Source organism: Physella acuta, unplaced genomic scaffold, assembly GCF_028476545.2.
Source record: "Physella acuta isolate Inbredline_101_S28 unplaced genomic scaffold, ASM2847654v3 ptg001621l, whole genome shotgun sequence".
Lineage (NCBI taxonomy): Eukaryota > Metazoa > Mollusca > Gastropoda > Physidae > Physella > Physella acuta.
The window spans coordinates 76,639-98,253 of record NW_026733135.1 but is presented as its reverse complement, the minus strand read 5'-3'; the positions used below and the strand labels follow the sequence as shown (position 1 = coordinate 98,253).

The following is a 21,615-nucleotide window of genomic DNA, read 5'->3' as shown; positions in this document are numbered from 1 at the left end:
AACAAGAGATCATGTACTAACTCAATGTTCCCTGCATGCATTCACCTGGATTTATTGCTTACAGGGATTCGAAGTGTTGCTAGAACTCTGTCACTACTGGCCATGAAAAAGTGTGCGGTCAAGAGCTCCTCACCTCCTTTGGTCCATCAGATCTCCAGTATCTTGTCACCTGTCAACCAGAAGTACCTGGCCAGTAAAGGATATTACAGACAACAGGTGAGCATCCTCCTGGTGCTAGTCTACTCATCCTCCCAGTGCTAGTCTACTGATCCTCCCAGTGCTAGTCTACTCATCCTCCCAGTGCTAGTCTACTGATCCTCCCAGTGCTAATGTACTCATCCTCCCAGTGCTAGTCTACTCATCCTCCCAGTGCTAGTCTACTCATCCTACCAGTGCTAGTCTACTCATCCTCCCAGTGCTAATGTACTCATCCTCTTGGTGCTAGTCTACTCATCCTCCCAGTGCTAGTCTACTCATCCTCCCAGTGCTAATGTACTCATCCTCCTGGTGCTAGTCTACTGATCCTCCTGGTGCTAGTCTACTCATCCTCCCAGTGCTAGTCTACTCATCCTCCCAGCGCTAGTCTACTCATCCTCCCAGTGCTAGTCTACTCATCCTCCCAGTGCTAGTCTACTCATCCTCCCAGTGCTAGTCTACTCATCCTCCCAGTGCTAGTCTAATCCTCCCAGTGCTAGTCTACTCATCCTCCCAGTGCTAATGTACTCATCCTCCCAGTGCTAGTCTACTCATCCTCCCAGTACTCATCCTCCCAGTGCTAGTCTACTCATCCTCCCAGTGCTAGTCTACTCATCCTCCCAGTGATAGTCTACCCATCCTCCCAGTGCTAGTCTAATCATCCTCCCAGTGCTAGTCTAATCATCCTCCTAGTGCTAGTCTAATCATCCTCCCAGTGCTAGTCTACTCATCCTCCCAGTGCTAGTCTACTCATCCTCCCAGTGCTAGTCTACTCATCCTCCCAGTGCTAGTCTACTCATCCTCCCAGTGCTAGTCTACTCATCCTCCCAGTGCTAGTCTAATCCTCCCAGTGCTAGTCTACTCATCCTCCCAGTGCTAGTCTAATCCTCCCAGTGCTAATCTACTCATCCTCCCAGTGCTAGTCTACTCATCCTTCTGGTGCTAGACTACTCATCCTCCCAGTGCTAGTCTACTCCCAGTGATAGTCTACTCATCCTCCTGGTGCTAGTCTACTCATCCTCCCAGTGCTAGTCTACTCATCCTCCCAGTGCTAGTCTACTGATCCTCCCAGTGCTAATGTACTCATCCTCCCAGTGCTAGTCTACTCATCCTCCCAGTGCTAGTCTACTCATCCTCCCAGTGCTAGTCTACTCCCAGTGATAGTCTACTCATCCTCTGGTGCTAGTCTACTCATCCTCCCAGTGCTCATCCTCCTGGTGATAGTCTACTCATCCTCCCAGTGCTAGTGTACTCATCCTCCCAGTGCTAGTCTACTCATTCTCCCAACAGGACATTTATTGATTGTAATATTTGTACAGGGTTGGCCTAAAGGCACATTTATTGATGCTGATGATGAAAGTGCAGATGAATGTGCTGATGCTGCATCTCGTAGAAAAAACTTCCAGAAAACTAGACGCCATTGGAGTATGTGTGATTCAAATGAGCAGAAGGAGGAGTGGGCTGAAGAGAGGAGAGACCCTCACCTGAGCACCACCACGGAGTCCTCTACAGACAGTTTGGATACACCTAACCCAGAAACAGAGAAAGCTTTTGAAGAGATCCGTCGCCAGTACAATGCCAGCTTGAGTAAAAGGTCTCTGTCTGCGGAGGATTTGTTCCTGCCTGCCAGTGAGCTCAAGCCCAACTACTTTATTTCCCCAGCCAGCTCACGGCAAGCCACAGTAGAAAAATGTCCCACTCTAAAGGAGCAGAGCAGTGCTGATGGGGACAAGAAACACAATGATAAAAATAACAATCAGAGCACTGAACTGGATGGGAGTACCAATGTGGAGATCGTTGTATCTGGGCCAGGTACAGACCAAACTGGGCTGGGAGCAGACCAACGCTGGGAAAAGTCACCTTTTAACCTGAGTGTTGCCACCATCTATAGAGCTTCATCTGACTCGGGCTCCACCAGCAGCAGTGGAACCGCTGTTGGCAGTTTGAGTGTTGCCACGGCAACAGATAACCTGGATGCACATCATTTGAGTGCATTCCTAGTGGATGAGCCAGATGATCTGAGACAACGTTGCTCACGAGGTTGCCAGACTGAGCTCATCCCTCAGCCACGCCCAGCAGGGAGTCAAGTGAAACTCTCTGCCCTTCCACCATCCATTAATCCACTGGAACTGATGAAAAGATTACAGCACTCTCAAGGTAGGTGGCTACAAACACACACACACACACACACACACACACATGCTCACACTCACTTAGCTCCAGTCCTTAGGTCCAGTCAGGTCCAGTCCTTAGGTCCAGTCCTTAGGTCCAGTCCTTAGGTCCAGTCAGGTCCAGTTCTTAGGTCCAGTCCTTAGGTCCAGTCCTTAGGTCCAGTCCTTAGGTCCAGATCTTAGGTCCAGTCAGGTCCAGTCAGGTCCAGTCCTTAGGTCCAGTCCTTAGGTCCAGATCTTAGGTCCAGTCCTTAGGCCCAGTCAGGTCCAGTCAGGTCCAGTCCTTAGGTCCAGTCCTTAGGTCCAGTCCTTAGGTCCAGATCTTAGGTCCAGTCCTTAGGCCCAGTCAGGTCCAGTCAGGTCCAGTCCTTAGGTCCAGTCCTTAGGTCCAGTCCTTAGGTCCAGCCCTTAGGTCCAGTCCTTAGGTCCAGTCAGGTCCAGTCCTTAGCTCCAGTCAGGTCCAATCCTTAGGTCCAGTCCTTAGCTCCAGTCCTTAGCTCCAGTCAGGTCCAATCCTTAGGTCCAATCCTTAGCTCCAGTCAGGTCCAGTCCTTAGCTCCAGTCAGGTCCAGTCCTTAGGTCCAGTCCTTAGGCCCAGTCAGGTCCAGTCCTTAGGTCCAGTCAGGTCCAATCCTTAGGTCCAGTCCTTAGGTCCAGACCTTAGGTCCAGTCCTTAGGTCCAGTCAGGTGCAGATCTTAGCTCCAGTCCTTAGGCCCAGTCAGGTCCAGTCAGCTCCAGTCCTTAGCTCCAGTCCTTAGCTCCAGTCAGGTCCAGTCCTTAGCTCCAGTCCTTAGGTCCAGTCCTTAGCTCCAGTCAGGTCCAGTCCTTAGCTCCAGTCCTTAGGTCCAGTCAGGTCCAGTCCTTAGGTCCAGTCCTTAGCTCCAGTCCTTAGGTCCAGTCAGGTCCAGTCCTTAGCTCCAGTCCTTAGCTCGAGTCCTTAGCTCTAGTCCTTAGCTCCAGTCCTTAGGTCCAGTCAGGTCCAGTCCTTAGCTCCAGTCAGGTCCAGTCCTTAGGTCCAGTCCTTAGGTCCAGTCCTTAGGTCCAGTCCTTAGCTCCAGTCCCTAGGCCCAGTCAGGTCCAGTCAGCTCCAGTCCTTAGCTTCAGTCAGGTCCAGTCCTTAGCTCCAGTCAGGTCCAGTCCTTAGGTCCAGTCCTTAGCTCCAGTCCTTAGCTCCAGTCAGGTCCAGTCCTTAGGTCCAGTCCTTAGCTTCAGTCTTAGCTCCAGTCAGGTCCAGTCCTTAGCTCCAGTCCTTAGGTCCAGTCCTTAGGTCCAGTCAGTATGTATGTTGTAGGCCTTATATTCTCTCTGCCTAATGTTTGGATCCCACTTGCAAACATTGATTTTATTAGACCTAGAACAAAACCAACAAAACATGACATTAGGGCTCTTCCATTTATAAACATTCTTTAGCCATCAATAAGAAACGTTTTCAATATATTTACCATATAATCTATCTTCTGTCTTCTATATATATAATTCTCTTCTTGGAGACCCTAGAAAACACCAAGTTGTAAGCACACTCCCTACCACCCTAAGGTGTGCTGTTTTAAGGTGTGCTGTTTTAAGGTGTGCTGTTTTAAGGTGTGCTGTTTTACTGTGCGCTGTTTTACTGTGTGCTGTTTTAAGGTGTGCTGTTTTTAGGTGTGCTGTTTTAAGGTGTGCTGTTTTAAGGTGTGCTGTTTTAAGGTGTGCTGTTTTAAGGTGTGCTGTTTTAAGGTGTGCTGTTTTAAGGTGCCATTTTATTCACTTATAGCATATTGTATCCTGAATGTTAAGGTGTGCTGTTTTAAGGTGTGCTGTTTTAAGGTGTGCTGTTTTAAGGTGTGCTGTTTTAAGGTGTGCTGTTTTAAGGTGTGCTGTTTTAAGGTGTGCTGTTTTAAGGTGTGCTGTTTTAAGGTGTGCTGTTTTAAGGTGTGCTGTTTTAAGGTGTGCTGTTTTAAGGTGTGCTGTTTTAAGGTGTGCTGTTTTAAGGTGTGCTGTTTTAAGGTGTGCTGTTTTAAGGTGTGCTGTTTTAAGGTGTGCTGTTTTAAGGTGTGCTGTTTTAAGGTGTGCTGTTTTAAGGTGTGCTGTTTTAAGGTGCCATTTTATTCACTTATAGCATATTGTATCCTGAATGTTTCTCGCTTGTAAATTGAGGAACTGTTCTATAAATACACATGGAACTTCACTGAGCTTTACTCAAGCCTAGGTCAGCTTGACCTCCTTATATCTCCAGCCTTTCTGTTTCTTAAGTCCAGATTTGTGTAGAGCTGTGGGTGTGCAAGATTTGTGTTGTGTAGGGCTGTGGATGTGCAATATTTGTGTTGTGTAGGGCTGTGGGTGTGCAAGATTTGTGTTGTGTAGAGCTGTGGACGTGCAAGATTTGTGTTGTGTAGAGCTGTGAATGTGCAAGATTTGTGTTGTGTAGGGCTGTGGATGTGCAAGATTTGTGTTGTGTAGGGCTGTGGACGTGCAAGATTTGTGTTGTGTAGAGCTGTGGATGTGCAAGATTTGTGTTGTGTAGAGCTGTGAATGTGCAAGATTTGTGTTGTGTAGGGCTGTAGAGGTGCAATATTTGTGTTGTGTAGAGCTGTGGATGTGCAAGATTTGTGTTGTGTAGGGCTGTAGAGGTGCAATATTTGTGTTGTGTAGGGCTGTAGAGGTGCAATATTTGTGTTGTGTAGAGCTGTGGATGTGCAAGATTTGTGTTGTGTAGAGCTGTGGATGTGCAAGATTTGTGTTGTGTAGGGCTGTAGAGGTGCAATATTTGTGTTGTGTAGAGCTGTGGATGTGCAAGATTTGTGTTGTGTAGAGCTGTGGATGTGCAAGATTTGTGTTGTGTAGGGCTGTGGACGTGCAAGATTTGTGTTGTGTAGAGCTGTGGATGTGCAAGATTTGTGTTGTGTAGAGCTGTGAATGTGCAAGATTTGTGTTGTGTAGGGCTGTAGAGGTGCAATATTTGTGTTGTGTAGAGCTGTGAATGTGCAAGATTTGTGTTGTGTAGGGCTGTGGATGTGCAAGATTTATGTTGTGTAGGGCTGTGGATGTGCAATATTTGTGTTGTGTAGAGCTGTGGATGTGCAAGATGTGTGTTGTGTAGAGCTGTGGGTGTGCAAGATTTGTGTTGTGTAGAGCTGTGGGTGTGCAAGATTTGTGTTGTGTAGAGCTGTGGATGTGCAAGATTTGTGTTGTGTAGAGCTGTGGATGTGCAAGATTTGTGTTGTGTAGAGCTGTGGATGTGCAAGATTTGTGTTGTGTAGAGCTGTGGATGTGCAAGATTTGTGTTGTGTAGAGCTGTGGATGTGCAAGATTTGTGTTGTGTAGAGCTGTGGATGTGCAAGATTTGTGTTGTGTAGAGCTGTGGATGTGCAAGATTTGTGTTGTGTAGAGCTGTGGATGTGCAAGATTTGTGTTGTGTAGAGCTGTGGATGTGCAAGATTTGTGTTGTGTAGAGCTGTGGATGTGCAAGATTTGTGTTGTGTAGAGCTGTGAATGTGCAAGATTTGTGTTGTGTAGGGCTGTGGATGTGCAAGATTTGTGTTGTGTAGGGCTGTGGATGTGCAAGATTTGTGTTGTGTAGGGCTGTGGATGTGCAAGATTTGTGTTGTGTAGGGCTGTGGATGTGCAAGATTTGTGTTGTGTCCACCACAGATGATAGCACATCAGACCATTTCACATAGATTGAGTTCTTTAGTATCATACATGGAGGCAACTAAAGGCCTGCCTGGTTGCTTACCATGTCTGCCTGACTGCTGCAAGAATTCTATTTTAGTCAATCCACTTCATGTTACTCCATCTTCTGTTGTTGTCACCCAGCCAGACTCATGCATCCAATGTAAGTCCATACCATCTCAGTTTTATGTAAGTCCATGCCATCTCAGTTTTATGTAAGTCCATACCATCTCAGTTTTATGTAAGTCCATGCCATCTCAGTTTTATGTAAGTCCATACTATCTCAGTTTTATGTAAGTCCATACTATCTCAGTTTTATGTAAGTCCATACCATCTCAGTTTTTGACAAGCTCAGGTTTTTTTTTTAACCTAGGGACCAAGCACTTTATTTATCTTTTTATGGGCCTTTTATTTTATTATCTCTTTTTGAAGAGTATTGGAAGCACTTATAAGACTGTAGTACTACCTTTAGCAGGATTTGAAGCACTTCTAAGACTGAAGTACTACCTTTAGCAGGATTTGAAGCACTTCTAAGACTGAAGTACTACCTTTAGCAGGATTTGAAGCACTTCTAAGACTGAAGTACTACCTTAAGCAGGATTTGAAGCACTTCTTAGACTGAAGTACTACCTTTAGCAGGATTTTAAGCACTTCTAAGACTGAAGTACTACCTTTAGCAGGATTTTAAGCACTTCTAAGACTGAAGTACTACCTTAAGCAGGATTTGAAGCACTTCTAAGACTGAAGTACTACCTTAAGCAGGATTTGAAGCACTTCTAAGACTGAAGTACTACCTTTAGCAGGATTTGAAGCACTTCTAAGACTGAAGTACTACCTTTAGCAGGATTTGAAGCACTTCTAAGACTGAAGTACTACCTTTAGCAGGATTTTAAGCACTTCTAAGACTGAAGTACTACCTTTAGCAGGATTTGAAGCACTTCTTAGACTGAAGTACTACCTTTAGCAGGATTTAAAGCACTTCTAAGACTGAAGTACTACCTTTAGCAGGATTTGAAGCACTTCTAAGACTGAAGTACTACCTTTAACAGGATTTAAAGCACTTCTAAGACTGAAGTACTACCTTTAGCAGGATTTGAAGCACTTCTAAGACTGAAGTACTACCATAAGCAGGATTTGAAGCACTTCTTAGACTGAAGTACTACCTTTAGCAGGATTTAAAGCACTTCTAAGACTGAAGTACTACATTTAGCAGGATTTGAAGCACTTCTAAGACTGAAGTACTACCTTTAGCAGGATTTGAAGCACTTCTAAGACTGAAGTACTACCTTAAGCAGAATTTGAAGCACTTCTTAGACTGAAGTACTACCTTTAGCAGGATTTGAAGCACTTCTAAGACTGAAGTACTACCTTAAGCAGGATTTGAAGCAATGTCTTATCACAGTACCAAGCCCTGTGGTTTGGCAACACATGCTTGTTGAAGTTCATGTGCAAACTCTTGGGCCCTGGCCACTGACCTTCACACTGGCCACTGACCTTCACACTGGCCACTGACCTTCACACTGGCCACTGACCTTCACACTGGCCACTGACCTTCACACTGGCCACTGACCTTCACAAGAAGGCCATGCACCCAGTGATGTCCTTTTAATATCAACCCCTCACATGGTTTGGTCCTCAAGCTTTTCCAGGTTAGGGAGCTTGTATCCATATGTTAGAGATTTAGGAGCTTGTATCCATATGTTAGAGATTTAGGCGCTTGTATCCATATGTTAGTGATTTAGGTGCTTGTATTTATATGTTAGAGATTTAGGCGCTTGTATCCATATGTTAGAGATTTTGGTGCATGTATCCATATGTTAGAGATTTAGGTGCATGTATCCATATGTTAGAGATTTAGGTGCTTGTATCCATATGTTAGAGATTTAGGCGCTTGTATCCATATGTTAGAGATTTAGGTGCATGTATCCATATGTTAGAGATTTAGGTGCATGTATCCATATGTTAGAGATTTAGGTGCTTGTATCCATATGTTAGAGATTTAGGTGCTTGTATCCATATGTTAGAGATTTAGGTGCTTGTATCCATATATTAGAGATTTAGGTGCTTGTATCCATATGTTAGAGACTTAGGCGCTTGTATCCATATGTTAGAGATTTAGGCGCTTGTATCCATATGTTAGAGATTTAGGTGCATGTATCCATATGTTAGAGATTTAGGTGCTTGTATCCATATGTTAGAGATTTTGATGCTTGTATCCATATGTTAGAGATTTATGTGCATGCATCCATATGTTAGAGATTTAGGTGCTTGTATCCATATGTTAGAGATTTAGGTGCTTGTATCCATATGTTAGAGATTTAGGTGCTTGTATCCATATGTTAGAGATTTTGATGCTTGTATCCATATGTTAGAGATTTAGGTGCTTGTATCCATATGTTAGAGATTTAGGTGCATGTATCCATATGTAAGAGATTTAGGTGCATGCATCCATATGTTAGAGATTTAGGTGCTTGTATCCATATGTTAGAGATTTAGGTGCTTGTATCCATATGTTAAAGATTTAGGTGCTTGTATCCATATGTTAGAGATTTAGGTGCTTGTATCCATATGTTAGAGATTTAGGTGCATGTATGCATATGTTAGAGATTTAGGTGCTTGTATCCATATGTTAAAGATTTAGGTGCTTGTATCCATATGTTAGAGATTTAGGTGCTTGTATGCATATGTTAGAGATTTAGGTGCTTGTATCCATATGTTAGAGATTTAGGTGCTTGTATCCATATGTTAGAGATTTAGGTGCATGTATGCATATGTTAGAGATTTAGGTGCATGTATCCATATGTTAGAGATTTAGGTGCATGCATCCATATGTTAGAGATTTAGGTGCTTGTATCCATATGTTAGAGATTTAGGTGCATGTATCCATATGTTAGAGATTTAGGTGCTTGTATGCATATGTTAGAGATTTAGGTGCTTGTATCCATATGTTAGAGATTTAGGTGCTTGTATCCATATGTTAAAGATTTAGGTACTTGTATCCATATGTTAGAGATTTAGGTGCATGTATGCATATGTTAGAGATTTAGGTGCATGTATCCATATGTTAGAGATTTAGGTGCATGTATCCATATGTTAGAGATTTAGGTGCATGTATCCATATGTTAGAGATTTAGGTGCATGTATCCATATGTTAGAGATTTAGGTGCATGTATGCATATGTTAGAGATTTAGGTGCTTGTATCCATATGTTAGAGATTTAGGTGCATGTATGCATATGTTAAAGATTTAGGTGCTTGGAGCCAAAGATATATATGTGACTGGAGATTTTGGCATTTGGTGCCACATGTTAGGCGCTTAGAGCCACTTGTTAGATTGTGTCATTGATTTGGCTATTATGTTATATTAATGGTGTCATTGATTTGGCCATTATGTTCTGTAAATTTTGTCATTGATTTGGCCATAATTTTCTGCTAATTATGTCGTTGAATAAATTAGTTTAAGAACACAGGGTCGAATCTCTAAAAATAGTTAATTGGCTGTTTAAAAATAGAAAATTGGCTGTCTAAAAATAGAAAATTGCCATCCCATTGCTTGAAAGACTTGAAAAAGTTTTGCCCATCTTAGTTTAGGAGAAAGTGACAGGGTAGTGTAATAATAAATGTAGGTGTATGTCTCTCTTGTATGCATTACTACACCATTCTTCCTTTAGGCCATGACACCTGGACAGGTAGTTGAGTCCACTCAAAGGAAGATTTCTGCCATAATATCATTAAATGTGGTTTGATTTGTGTGTAATGATTGAATGCATATTGATTGGTGTGTAATGATTGAATGTGTATTGATTGGTGTGTAATGATTGAATGTGTATTGATTGGTGTGTAATGATTGAAAATGTATTGATTGGTGTGTGATGATTGAATGCATATTGATTGGTGTGTAATGATTGAATGCATATTGATTGGTGTGTAATGATTGAAAATGTATTGATTGGTGTGTAATGGTTGAAAATGTATTGATTGGTGTGTAATGATTGAAAATGTATTGATTGGTGTGTAATGATTGAATGCATATTGATTGGTGTGTAATGATTGAAAATGTATTGATTGGTGTGTAATGATTGAAAATGTATTGATTGGTGTGTAATGATTGAATGCATATTGATTGGTGTGTAATGATTGAAAATGTATTGATTGGTGTGTAATGATTGAAAATGTATTGATTGGTGTGTAATGATTGAAAATGTATTGATTGGTGTGTAATGATTGAAAGTGTATTGATTGGTGTGTAATGATTGAATGCATATTGATTGGTGTGTAATGATTGAAAATGTATTGATTGGTGTGTAATGATTGAATGCATATTGATTGGTGTGTAATGATTGAATGCATATTGATTGGTGTGTAATGATTGAATGCATATTGATTGGGGTGTAATGATTGAATGCATTTTGGTTGGTGTGTAATGATTGAAAATGTATTGATTGGTGTGTAATGATTGAATGCATATTGATTTGTGTGTAATGATTGAATGTGTATTAATTGGTGTGTAATGATTGAATGTGTATTGATTGGTGTGTAATGATTGAAAATGTATTGATTGGTGTGTAATGATTGAAAATGTATTGATTGGTGTGTAATGATTCAAAATGTATTGAATGGTGTGTAATGATTCAAAATGTATTGATTAGTGTGTAATGATTGAATGCATATTGATTGGTGTGTAATGATTGAAAATGTATTGATTGGTGTGTAATGATTGAAAATGTATTGATTTGTCTGTAATGATTGAAAATGTATTGATTGTCGTGTAATGATAGAATGTGTAATGATTGGTGTGTAATGATAGAATTCATATTGATTGGCGTGTAATGATTATCTTTATAGATGAACTGACCAGGATGGGGAGTATTCAATCAGACAGCAGTGGCTTCTATGATACAGAAGAAGACATTAATAAGGTACAGAACTCTTCCACACACAAACCCCACACACACTTCCACACACAACCCCCACACACACTTCCACACACAAACCCCACACACACTTCCACACACAACCCCCACACACAACTCTTCCACACACAACCCACACACACACTTCCACACAAAGCCACACACAACCCCCACACACAACTCTTCCACACACAACCCCCACACACACTTCCACACAACCCCACACACAACCCCCACACACAACTCTTCCACACACAACCCCCACACACAACTCTTCCACACAACTCTTCCACACAACCCCCACACACAACACTAGCACACACAACTCTTCCACACACAGCTCTTCCACACACAACCCCCACACAGAACACTTCCACACACAACTCTTCCACACACAACTCTTCCACACACAGCTCTTCCACACACAACTCTTGCACACACAACCCCCACACACAACTCTTGCACACACAACCCCCACTCACAACTCTTCCACACAACTCTTCCACACACAACTCTTCCACACACAACCCCCACACCCAATTCTTCCACACACAACCCCCACACACACAGCACTTCCAGACACAACTCTTTCACACACAATCCCTATACACAACCCCACATACAACTCTTCCACACACAACCTTCACACACAACTCTTACACACACAACTCTTACACACACAACTCTTACACACACAACTCTTACACACACAACTCTTACACACACAACTCTTACACACACAATCCCTATACACAATCCCCACACACAACTCTTCCACACAACTCTTCCACACACAACCCCCACACACAACTCTTACACACACACCTCTTCCACACACAACTCTTCCACACACAACCCCCACACACAACTCTTACACACACAACTCTTACACACACAACTCTTACACACACAACCCCCACACACAACTCTTCAATTTACAACTTTTCCACTCACAACCCCCATACACAACCCCCACTCACAACCCCCATACACAACCCCCACACACATCTCTTTCACACACAACCCCCACTCACAACCCCCACACACAACTCTTACACACATAACTCTTATTCCCACAACTCTTACACACACAACCCCCACATACAACTCTTCAACTTACAACTTTTCCACTCACAACCCCTATACACAACCCCCACACACAACTCTTCCACACACAACCCCCACTCACAACCCCCATACACAACCCCCATACACAACCCCCACACACAACTCTTACACACACAACCCCCACACACAACTCTTACACACACAACCCCCACACACAACTCTTCAATTTACAACTTTTCCACTCACAACCCCCATACACAACCCCCACTCACAACCCCCATACACAACCCCCACTCACAACCCCCATACACAACCCCCACACACAACTCTTCCACACACAACCCCCACTCACAACCCCCACACACAACTCTTCCACACACAACCCCCACACACAACTCTTACACACACAACTCTTCAATTTACAACTTTTCCACGCACAACCCCCATACACAACCCCCATACACAACCCCCACTCACAACCCCCATACACAACTCTTCCTTACAACTCTTCCTCACAACTCTACCACTCAACACCCCCACACACAACTTTTTCACACAACACCCCCACACACAACTCTTCCACACACAACCCCCACTCACAACCCCCATACACAACCCCCACACACAACTCTTCCTTACAACTCTTCCTCACAACTCTACCACTCAACACCCCCACACACAACTTTTTCACACAACACCCCCACACACAACTTTTTCACACAACACCCCCACACACAACTCTTCCTCACAGAATTCCTCTTCTTTCGGTCACAATTAAATCTATTTATATCTCCTGTATCCAGGGTTCCCATTTAAGATTAAATGGAAAAAAGGCTTCAATGCTTGCCTGTAAGTCAAAACAAGAAATAGCAACACAAACAGTGGATGTATCCCAGGTTTGTATTTGGCTTATCTTTAGAGTTATTGAAATAGTAGTATTATATTATAAAGAAAATTGTTTATTTTTCCTTTATTTTTTATGCATGTTTTAGATTTTGCACCTAAAACAACCAAATAAGAAAGGAAAAATAAAAACTTAAGCCTGAAAATAATTGAGAAATATGTTTAGAATCTATGTTATAGAAGTAGCTAATGCAGAGAACTTGAAAACGCCGGTTTTGGAATTTAAAGTCTTTCCATTATAAATTTAAATGATAAACAGTACCAAAAAATTTGGTTCATGGGCAGAGACATGATAGGAACTTACCACCAGTCCAACAATACCAGTTTAGTTCTTTTTTAATATACAATTTTATATACTGACTGCCCAACTGGGTCACTTGGGGCCTGGAGATTTAAGGCCAGACAGATAAAGCAGTTCCAAAGGGTTAAGACAAACTTTACTTGGCTGGACAAGAAATGAAAACTCCACTTCATAAAAAACTCAGTAATTTGTAGGGCTACTCAAAATTTTACCGATTCAATTTTAAAATTTAATTTTCTTAAACCACCAGACCTAGTTTAGCTTTTTTTGTTTTCAATTTCTGTGATAAATGTAAACCATCAAGTTGTTTTTGACTATTGTACATGATATATTGTACATGATATATTGTACATGATATATTGTACATGATTTTTAAAGTATTGAATGGACCTTCTAAATAACTTTAAGACTATTGTCGGTTGAGTCTCTTATGAAGTTGGGATTTCCAACCCCACAAAGTATACTTGTCAACTGGTTATGTGGCATGTAGGCAAGTGACCTCCCATTTCAGCCTACTTTTTTCTTTGTGGATTGACTTGAATAGCCTTTGTTCAACAAAGATCAAACTATAAGACAGAAGTTGTTTCATTTTGGAGTTTTCACTCTTAGATGAGTCTCAAGGTATTCCAGCTTTGGATTTTACTGACCCTCCATACATCCCTTTAATAGGTTCCAATATTCAAATAGAGTAGTCAAGCTGGTCCATTTGTTTTGACCCCATAATATGACATTTCTGACCCCATAAAATGACATTTCTGACCCCATAATATGACATTTCTGACCCCATAATATGACATTTCTGACCCCATAATATGACATTTCTGACCCCATAATATGACATTTCTGACAATCGGGTACTTTTCCAAAGCTATCTCTGTACCATGTTTTGGTCATATGTGCTAGTGGTTGATCCAAGACTTATATAGAGATATCTTTAGAGATATATTTAGAGATATATTTAGAGACATAAATAAAGATATCTTAATAGATATCTTTAGATATATTTAGAGATATATTTAGAAGCATATATAGAGGTATCTTGAGAGATATTTAGAGATATATTTAGAGACATTAATAAAGATATCTTAAGAGATATCATATATTTCTACCTATTGAAGGTGAAAAGATAGAGCTACATGGTCTGACCATAGTTCACATGGTCTGACCATAGTTCACATGGTCTGACCATAGTTCACATGGCCTGACCACAGTTCACATGGTCTGACCACAGTTCACATGGTCTGTTTCTTATTTTACAGAATGTTCACACAGAGCCAGCCAGCTATATGACAAGGGAACCAGCCAACTTTATCACAACTTGTTTCATTCCTTCTGTTCAGCCTAGTTTCATTCCTTCTGTTCAGCCTAGTTCTCTGTCTGAGCATAGACAAGTGTTTGGTGAGCCTCAGTCAAGAGATGCTGTCCACTCTGATATGAGCCAATGGGGCCCATGCCAGTCCAGATGTGCTGGCCCTGTCAGGAACTTGAGACCTCTATCTGTAGAGTTGGCCCAGGCCACATCAGCTGCACCATCAGCTGCACCATCAGCTGCACACAGCTCTGTCTTGTCCAGTCTCTTCATACAACCTGCTGCCAATAGCCACACCACTCAATTCCCTCCCCCTGCCACCAGTAGCCACACCACTCAGTTCCCTCCCCCTGCCACCAGTAGCCACACCACTCAGTTCCCTCCCCCTGCCACCAGTAGCCACACCACTCAGTTCCCTCCCCCTGCCACCAGTAGCCACATCACTCAGTTCCCGGCCACCAATAGCCACACCACTCAGTTCCCTCCCCTTGCTGGCAACTTACGAGGCCTGACCTCTCACAGCACACCTCGTCATCTAGAGAGCCAACGCTCGTGTGACATCCTGGAGGATGACATCAGTGAGATTTTCCAGACTTGCAGTGAGGGCTGGCACCCAGCTAGATGTTCCCTGCACTACTGTCATTCTCTGCCTTCTCAAAGCTTGTCCAGAGATGACCTTGACTCATCTGGTGCATCCATCCAGTCCACCCCAGTCTCCACTTCAGCAGCACACAAATTAGCTCGTTTGATTAATCGCCCAATTTACTTTAAGGTAATCACTGTCCTAGTCTAGAGTTTAAGTTTGATTTTGAAAAAAACTTTTCTCGTCCTTGAACTACATCTCTTATGTTGTCCATGAACTACATCTCTTATGTTACAGGGCAGCAAATGTCAGGGCAGTCAGTATAGACCAAAGCATTACTTCAGAGACTGGGGCCGTCTAGCTAAAAAAAAGGTCAGCACTTTTTAAAGCATTCCTGGGATCAATTTCTTTTTAATTTACATTACTGAAGTAATTTCTGTAAAACCAACAAGCATTACTGAAGTAATTTCTGTAAAACCAACAAGCATTACTGAAGTAATTTCTGTAAAACCAACAAGCATTACTGAAGTAATTTCTGTAAAACCAACAAGCATTACTGAAGTAATTTCTGTAAAACCAACAAGCATTACTGAAGTAATTTCTGTAAAACCAACAAGCATTACTGAAGTAATTTCTGTAAAACCAACAAGCATTACTGAAGTAATTTCTGTAAAACCAACAAGCATTACTGAAGTAATTTCTGTAAAACCAACAAGCATTACTGAAGTAATTTCTGTAAAACCAACAAGCATTACTGAAGTAATTTCTGTAAAACCAACAAGCATTACTGAAGTAATTTCTGTAAAACCAACAAGCATTACTGAAGTAATTTCTGTAAAACCAACAAGCATTACTGAAGTAATTTCTGTAAAACCAACAAGCATTACTGAAGTAATTTCTGTAAAACCAACAAGCATTACTGAAGTAATTTCTGTAAAACCAACAAGCATTACTGAAGTAATTTCTGTAAAACCAACAAGCATTACTGAAGTAATTTCTGTAAAACCAACAAGCATTACTGAAGTAATTTCTGTAAAACCAACAAGCATTACTGAAGTAATTTCTGTAAAACCAACAAGCATTACTGAAGTAATTTCTGTAAAACCAACAAGCATTACTGAAGTAATTTCTGTAAAACCAACAAGCATTACTGAAGTAATTTCTGTAAAACCAACAAGCATTACTGAAGTAATTTCTGTAAAACCAACAAGCATTACTGAAGTAATTTCTGTTAAACCAACAAGCATTACTGAAGTAATTTCTGTTAAACCAACAAGCATTACTGAAGTAATTTCTGTTAAACCAACAAGCATTACTGAAGTAATTTCTGTTAAACCAACAAGCATTACTGAAGTAATTTCTGTTAAACCAACAAGCATTACTGAAGTAGTTTCTGTAAAACCAACAAGCATTACTGAAGTAATTTCCGTAAAACCAACAAGCATTACTGAAGTAATTTCCGTAAAACCAACAAGCATTACTGAAGTAATTTCCGTAAAACCAACAAGCATTACTGAAGTAATTTCCGTAAAACCAACAAGCATTACTGAAGTAATTTCCGTAAAACCAACAAGCATTACTGAAGTAATTTCCGTAAAACCAACAAGCATTACTGAAGTAATTTCCGTAAAAACAACAAGCATTACTGAAGTAATTTCCGTAAAAACAACAAGCATTACTGAAGTAATTTCCGTAAAAACAACAAGCATTACTGAAGTAATTTCCGTAAAAACAACAAGCATTACTGAAGTAATTTCCGTAAAACCAACAAGCATTACTGAAGTAATTTCCGTAAAACCAACAAGCATTACTGAAGTAATTTCCGTAAAACCAACAAGCATTACTGAAGTAATTTCCGTAAAACCAACAAGCATTACTGAAGTAATTTCCGTAAAACCAACAAGCATTACTGAAGTAATTTCCGTAAAACCAACAAGCATTACTGAAGTAATTTCCGTAAAACCAACAAGCATTACTGAAGTAATTTCCGTAAAACCAACAAGCATTACTGAAGTAATTTCCGTAAAACCAACAAGCATTACTGAAGTAATTTCCGTAAAACAAACAAGCATTACTGAAGTAATTTCCGTAAAACCAACAAGCATTACTGAAGTAATTTCTGTAAAACCAACAAGCATTACTGAAGTAATTTCTGTAAAACCAACAAGCATTACTGAAGTAATTTCTGTAAAACCAACAAGCATTACTGAAGTAATTTCTGTAAAACCAACAAGCATTACTGAAGTAATTTCTGTAAAACCAACAAGCATTACTGAATAATTTTTGTCTGTTCCATTAGAGGCTGCAAGAAGAAAATCATCTGCTGGAATACGCCATCCAGAAATACAAGACTGATATCAGTCTGATGGAAACATCTTTCATGATCCATTATCACACTCTTTATCAGGATATGACTGCAGAAGAAAGGTAATTGAACACAATCTATAGATAGTCAACCCTTTTATAAAAATCTACCCAGCCATCTAAAGAGAGTCAATGTTTGTCCTTTTATTATCACTTTTAAAGTGGCTAAAGTGTATTCTTTCTCAATATATCCCCACCAAAATATAAGAATATTAAAATGTGATCTAAAAATATTAAAATGTGATTTAAGAATATTAAAATGTGATCTAAGGATGATAAAATGTGATCTAAGAATGTTAAAATGTGATCTAAGAATGTTAAAATGTGATCTAAGAATGTTAAAATGTGATCTAAGAATGTTAAATGTGATCTAAGAATGTTAAAATGTGATCTATGAATGTTAAAATGTGATCTACAAATGTTAAAATGTGATCTAAGGATGATAAATTGTGATCTAAGGATGATAAAATGTGATCTAAGGATGTTAAAATGTGATCTAAGAATGTTAAAATGTGATCTACGAATGTTAAAATGTGATCTAAGAATGTTAAAATGTGATCTAAGAATGTTAAATGTGATCTAAGAATGTTAAAATGTGATCTACGAATGTTAAAATGTGATCTAAGAATGTTAAAATGTGATCTAAGAATGTTAAAATGTGATCTAAGAATGTTAAAATGTGATCTAAGAATGTTAAAATGTGATCTAAGAATGTTAAATGTGATCTAAGAATGTTAAAATGTGATCTAGGGATGTTAAAATGTGATCTAAGAATGTTAAAATGTGATCTAAGAATGTTAAAATGTGATCTAAGAATGTTAAACGTGATCTAAGAATGTTAAAATGTGATCTAGGGATGATATCCAAGAACTGGAGTGGCTGTGGTCTGAGGTGAGAGCTCAGGTGATGGAGATGGAAAAGTTGCTCCTGGCCAGGATAAGATCTGTCCACTCCGGCAATGATTTCCACTCTCTGTTGTCCAGCTTGGGAATCATTGATAGGGTAGGTTTGACAAACCTCTTTACTCACCCTCACCACTGAACATGGGTAGGTTTGACAAACCTTTTTACTCACCCTCACCACTGAACATGGGTAGGTTTGACAAACCTTTTTACTCACCACTGAACATGGGTAGGTTTGACAAACCTTTTTACTCACCCTCACCACTGAACATGGGTAGGTTTGACAAACCTTTTTACTCACCCTCACCACTGAACATGGGTAGGTTTGACAAACCTTTTTTTACTCACCACTGAACCTGGGTAGGTTTGACAAACCTTTTTACTCACCCTCACCACTGAACATGGTCCTCTGTTGATGGCCCAGAACCTGATCCTCTATTGATGGCCCAGAACCTGGTCCTCTATTGATGGCCCAGAACCTGGTCCTCTATTGATGGCCCAGAACCTGGTCCTCTATTGATGGCCCAGAACCTGGTCCTCTATTGATGGCCCAGAACCTGATCCTCTATTGATGGCCCAGAACCTGATCCTCTATTGATGGCCCAGAACCTGATCCTCTATTGATGGCCCAGAACCTGATCCTGTGTTGATGGCCCAGAACCTGGTCCTCTATTGATGGCCCAGAACCTGATCCTCTGTTGATGGCCCAGAACCTGATCCTCTGTTGATGGCCCAGAACCTGGCCCTCTATTGATGGCCCAGAACATCATCCTCCATCGATGTATTTTCAGATGATTGAGCTTCTAAAAGAGCAAGTCTACCTGCAGCAAATTTGTCATCAGGACAGTCAAGTGTTTGAAGATGATTCAATAACACATGATAACATAAGCCTAGATAAGGTCAGTGACCCCTACACATGACAACATAAGCCTAGATAAGGTCAGTGACCCCACACATGACAACATAAGCCTAGATAAGGTCAGTGACCCCACACATGACAACATAAGCCTAGATAAGGTCATTAACCCCACACATGACAACATAAGCCTAGATAAGGTCATTAACCCCACACATGACAACATAAGCCTAGATAAGGTCAGTGACCCCCACACATGACAACATAAGCCTAGATAAGGTCATTAACCCCACACATGACAACATAAGCCTAGATAAGGTCATTAACCCCACACATGACAACATAAGCCTAGATAAGGTCATTAACCCCACACATGACAACATAAGCCTAGATAAGGTCATTAACCCCACACATGCCAACATAAGCCTAGATAAGGTCATTAACCCCACACATGCCAACATAAGCCTAGATAAGGTCATTAACCCAACACATGCCAACATAAGCCTAGATAAGGTCATTAACCCCACACATGCCAACATAAGCCTAGATAAGGTCAATAAGTACAAACAGGAGCTTTACGTAACACTTGTCTTTTAGTTCATTATGTAATATTATTTGATTGTTTTAGTGTGTAAATAAATTGAATAAATAATGAAAGATTGTATAATAAGCTATAGTAAACAGCTTTTTAAAATGACACATGAATAAATAACATCCCAGCCACCATTGAAGTTTTTTATTCAATTTGAATTCACAACTGTATCGCTTGAAGTTTTTAAAGACAATTTAAGTACCACAGTGTTTTGAATGCTGTCAAACATTTAAGATTATGTTAGTACCACAGTGTTTACACATACCCCTGTCTCAAGTCATGTGACTTGGCAAAGTCATGTTATAAATTGATGGCATGTTAGTACGACAGTGTTTACACATACCCCTGTCTCAAGTCATGTGACTTGGCAAAGTCATGTTATAAATTGATGGCATGTTAGTACGACAGTGTTTACACATACCCCTGTCTCAAGTCATGTGACTTGGCCAAGTCATGTTATAAATGCATGTTTACATCTACAGATGAAGTCATCAGTCAGCTCTACAGTCATGCGGCAAGTTAAGATGGAGATTGAAGAGACAAGGAAAAAACTGGAGTCTGACTTAAAGGTTAGTCACATCCACATGGTGGGTGGGAGGGGGGGGGGGGGTCACATCCACATGGTGGGTGGGGGCGTCACAGTCATGGGGAGGGTGGGGGTGTCACACCCATGGCGAGGGTGGGGCCGTCACAGCCATGGGGAGGGTGGGGCGTCACACCCATGGCGAGGGTGGGGCGTCACACCCATGGCGAGGGTGGAGTATGTTGTCCATGTGGAGGGTGGGGTATATTTGTGCTAGAGTCTTGTAGCCTAACAATTTGAATGTTGTGGAGGGTGGGGTATATTAGTCTTGTAGCCTAACAATTTGAATGTTGTGGAGGGTGGGGTATATTAGAGTCTTGTAGCCTAACAATTTGAATGTTGTGGAGGGTGGGGTATATTAGAGTCTTGTAGCCTAACAATTTGAATGTTGTGGAGGGTGGGGTATATTAGAGTCTTGTAGCCTAACAATTTGAATGTTGTGGAGGGTGGGGTATATTAGAGTCTTGTAGCCTAACAATTTGAATGTTGTGGAGGGTGGGGTATATTAGAGTCTTGTAGCCTAACAATTTGAATGTTGTGGAGGGTGGGGTATATTTGTGCTAGAGTCTTGTAGCCTAACAATTTGAATGTTGTGTCATTTGCAGGCCAGGGATGCTGACATTGAACAACTTAAATCTCACATTTCTTCAACCAGGCGATGGGTTCCAAAATCTAGGTCAAAATTTGGTTTTAGTACCCCATCACGAACATTTATTTCAAGCTATGTAACACCAACAAGGTCAAGGTCACGTGTTGTTGAGGGGAAAGTTGTACATGAGACTGATGTGTAAATCTTATGTGACAGCCATACATACACTACACACTATGTGACAGCCATATGCACACTTATATATATACATATATATATATATAATTATATATATATATATATATATAATTATATATATATATATATATATAATTATATATATATATATATATATATATATATATATATATATATATATATATATATATATATATATATACGTACTAACTGTATGACATAGCTTCGCAAAGGTGAAAAGTAAATTCAAACATTACTAAGTAGAATAAAAACACAATGCAAGCAGACACTACAAAACAATTTATTACACAAAACAAAATACAACACAAAATATACACACAACACAAACGCAACACAATCTGTTTTGTAATCCTTGGTATAAAAAAAAATTGACAATGGAATATTAAGTCAAGCTAACTACAGTTGGGGAAATAATC

The 21,615-nt window shown here is 40.6% G+C and overlaps 1 protein-coding gene across 2 annotated transcripts in view; it reads left to right on the top strand.

Annotated features, from left to right (window-relative positions):
- Positions 1 to 21,272, top strand: part of LOC131929372 (uncharacterized) — a 33,832-nt gene extending 12,560 nt beyond the window's left edge. The window contains exons 2-12 of one of the 2 annotated variants that reach the window (XM_059285522.1): positions 65 to 216; positions 1,515 to 2,352; positions 10,863 to 10,936; positions 12,802 to 12,894; positions 14,462 to 15,283; positions 15,392 to 15,466; positions 17,394 to 17,521; positions 18,313 to 18,460; positions 19,152 to 19,259; positions 20,291 to 20,377; positions 20,997 to 21,272. In XM_059285522.1, coding sequence (XP_059141505.1) covers positions 103 to 216; positions 1,515 to 2,352; positions 10,863 to 10,936; positions 12,802 to 12,894; positions 14,462 to 15,283; positions 15,392 to 15,466; positions 17,394 to 17,521; positions 18,313 to 18,460; positions 19,152 to 19,259; positions 20,291 to 20,377; positions 20,997 to 21,182 — 2,673 coding nt within the window. In that variant the 5' untranslated portion in view covers positions 65 to 102 and the 3' untranslated portion in view covers positions 21,183 to 21,272. Of the gene's footprint in view, positions 1 to 26; positions 217 to 1,514; positions 2,353 to 10,862; positions 10,937 to 12,801; positions 12,895 to 14,461; positions 15,284 to 15,391; positions 15,467 to 17,393; positions 17,522 to 18,312; positions 18,461 to 19,151; positions 19,260 to 20,290; positions 20,378 to 20,996 lie in introns of those variants that run through there. The other variant, XM_059285521.1, reaches the window with a different exon arrangement.
- The last annotated feature ends 343 nt before the right edge of the window (positions 21,273 to 21,615 follow it).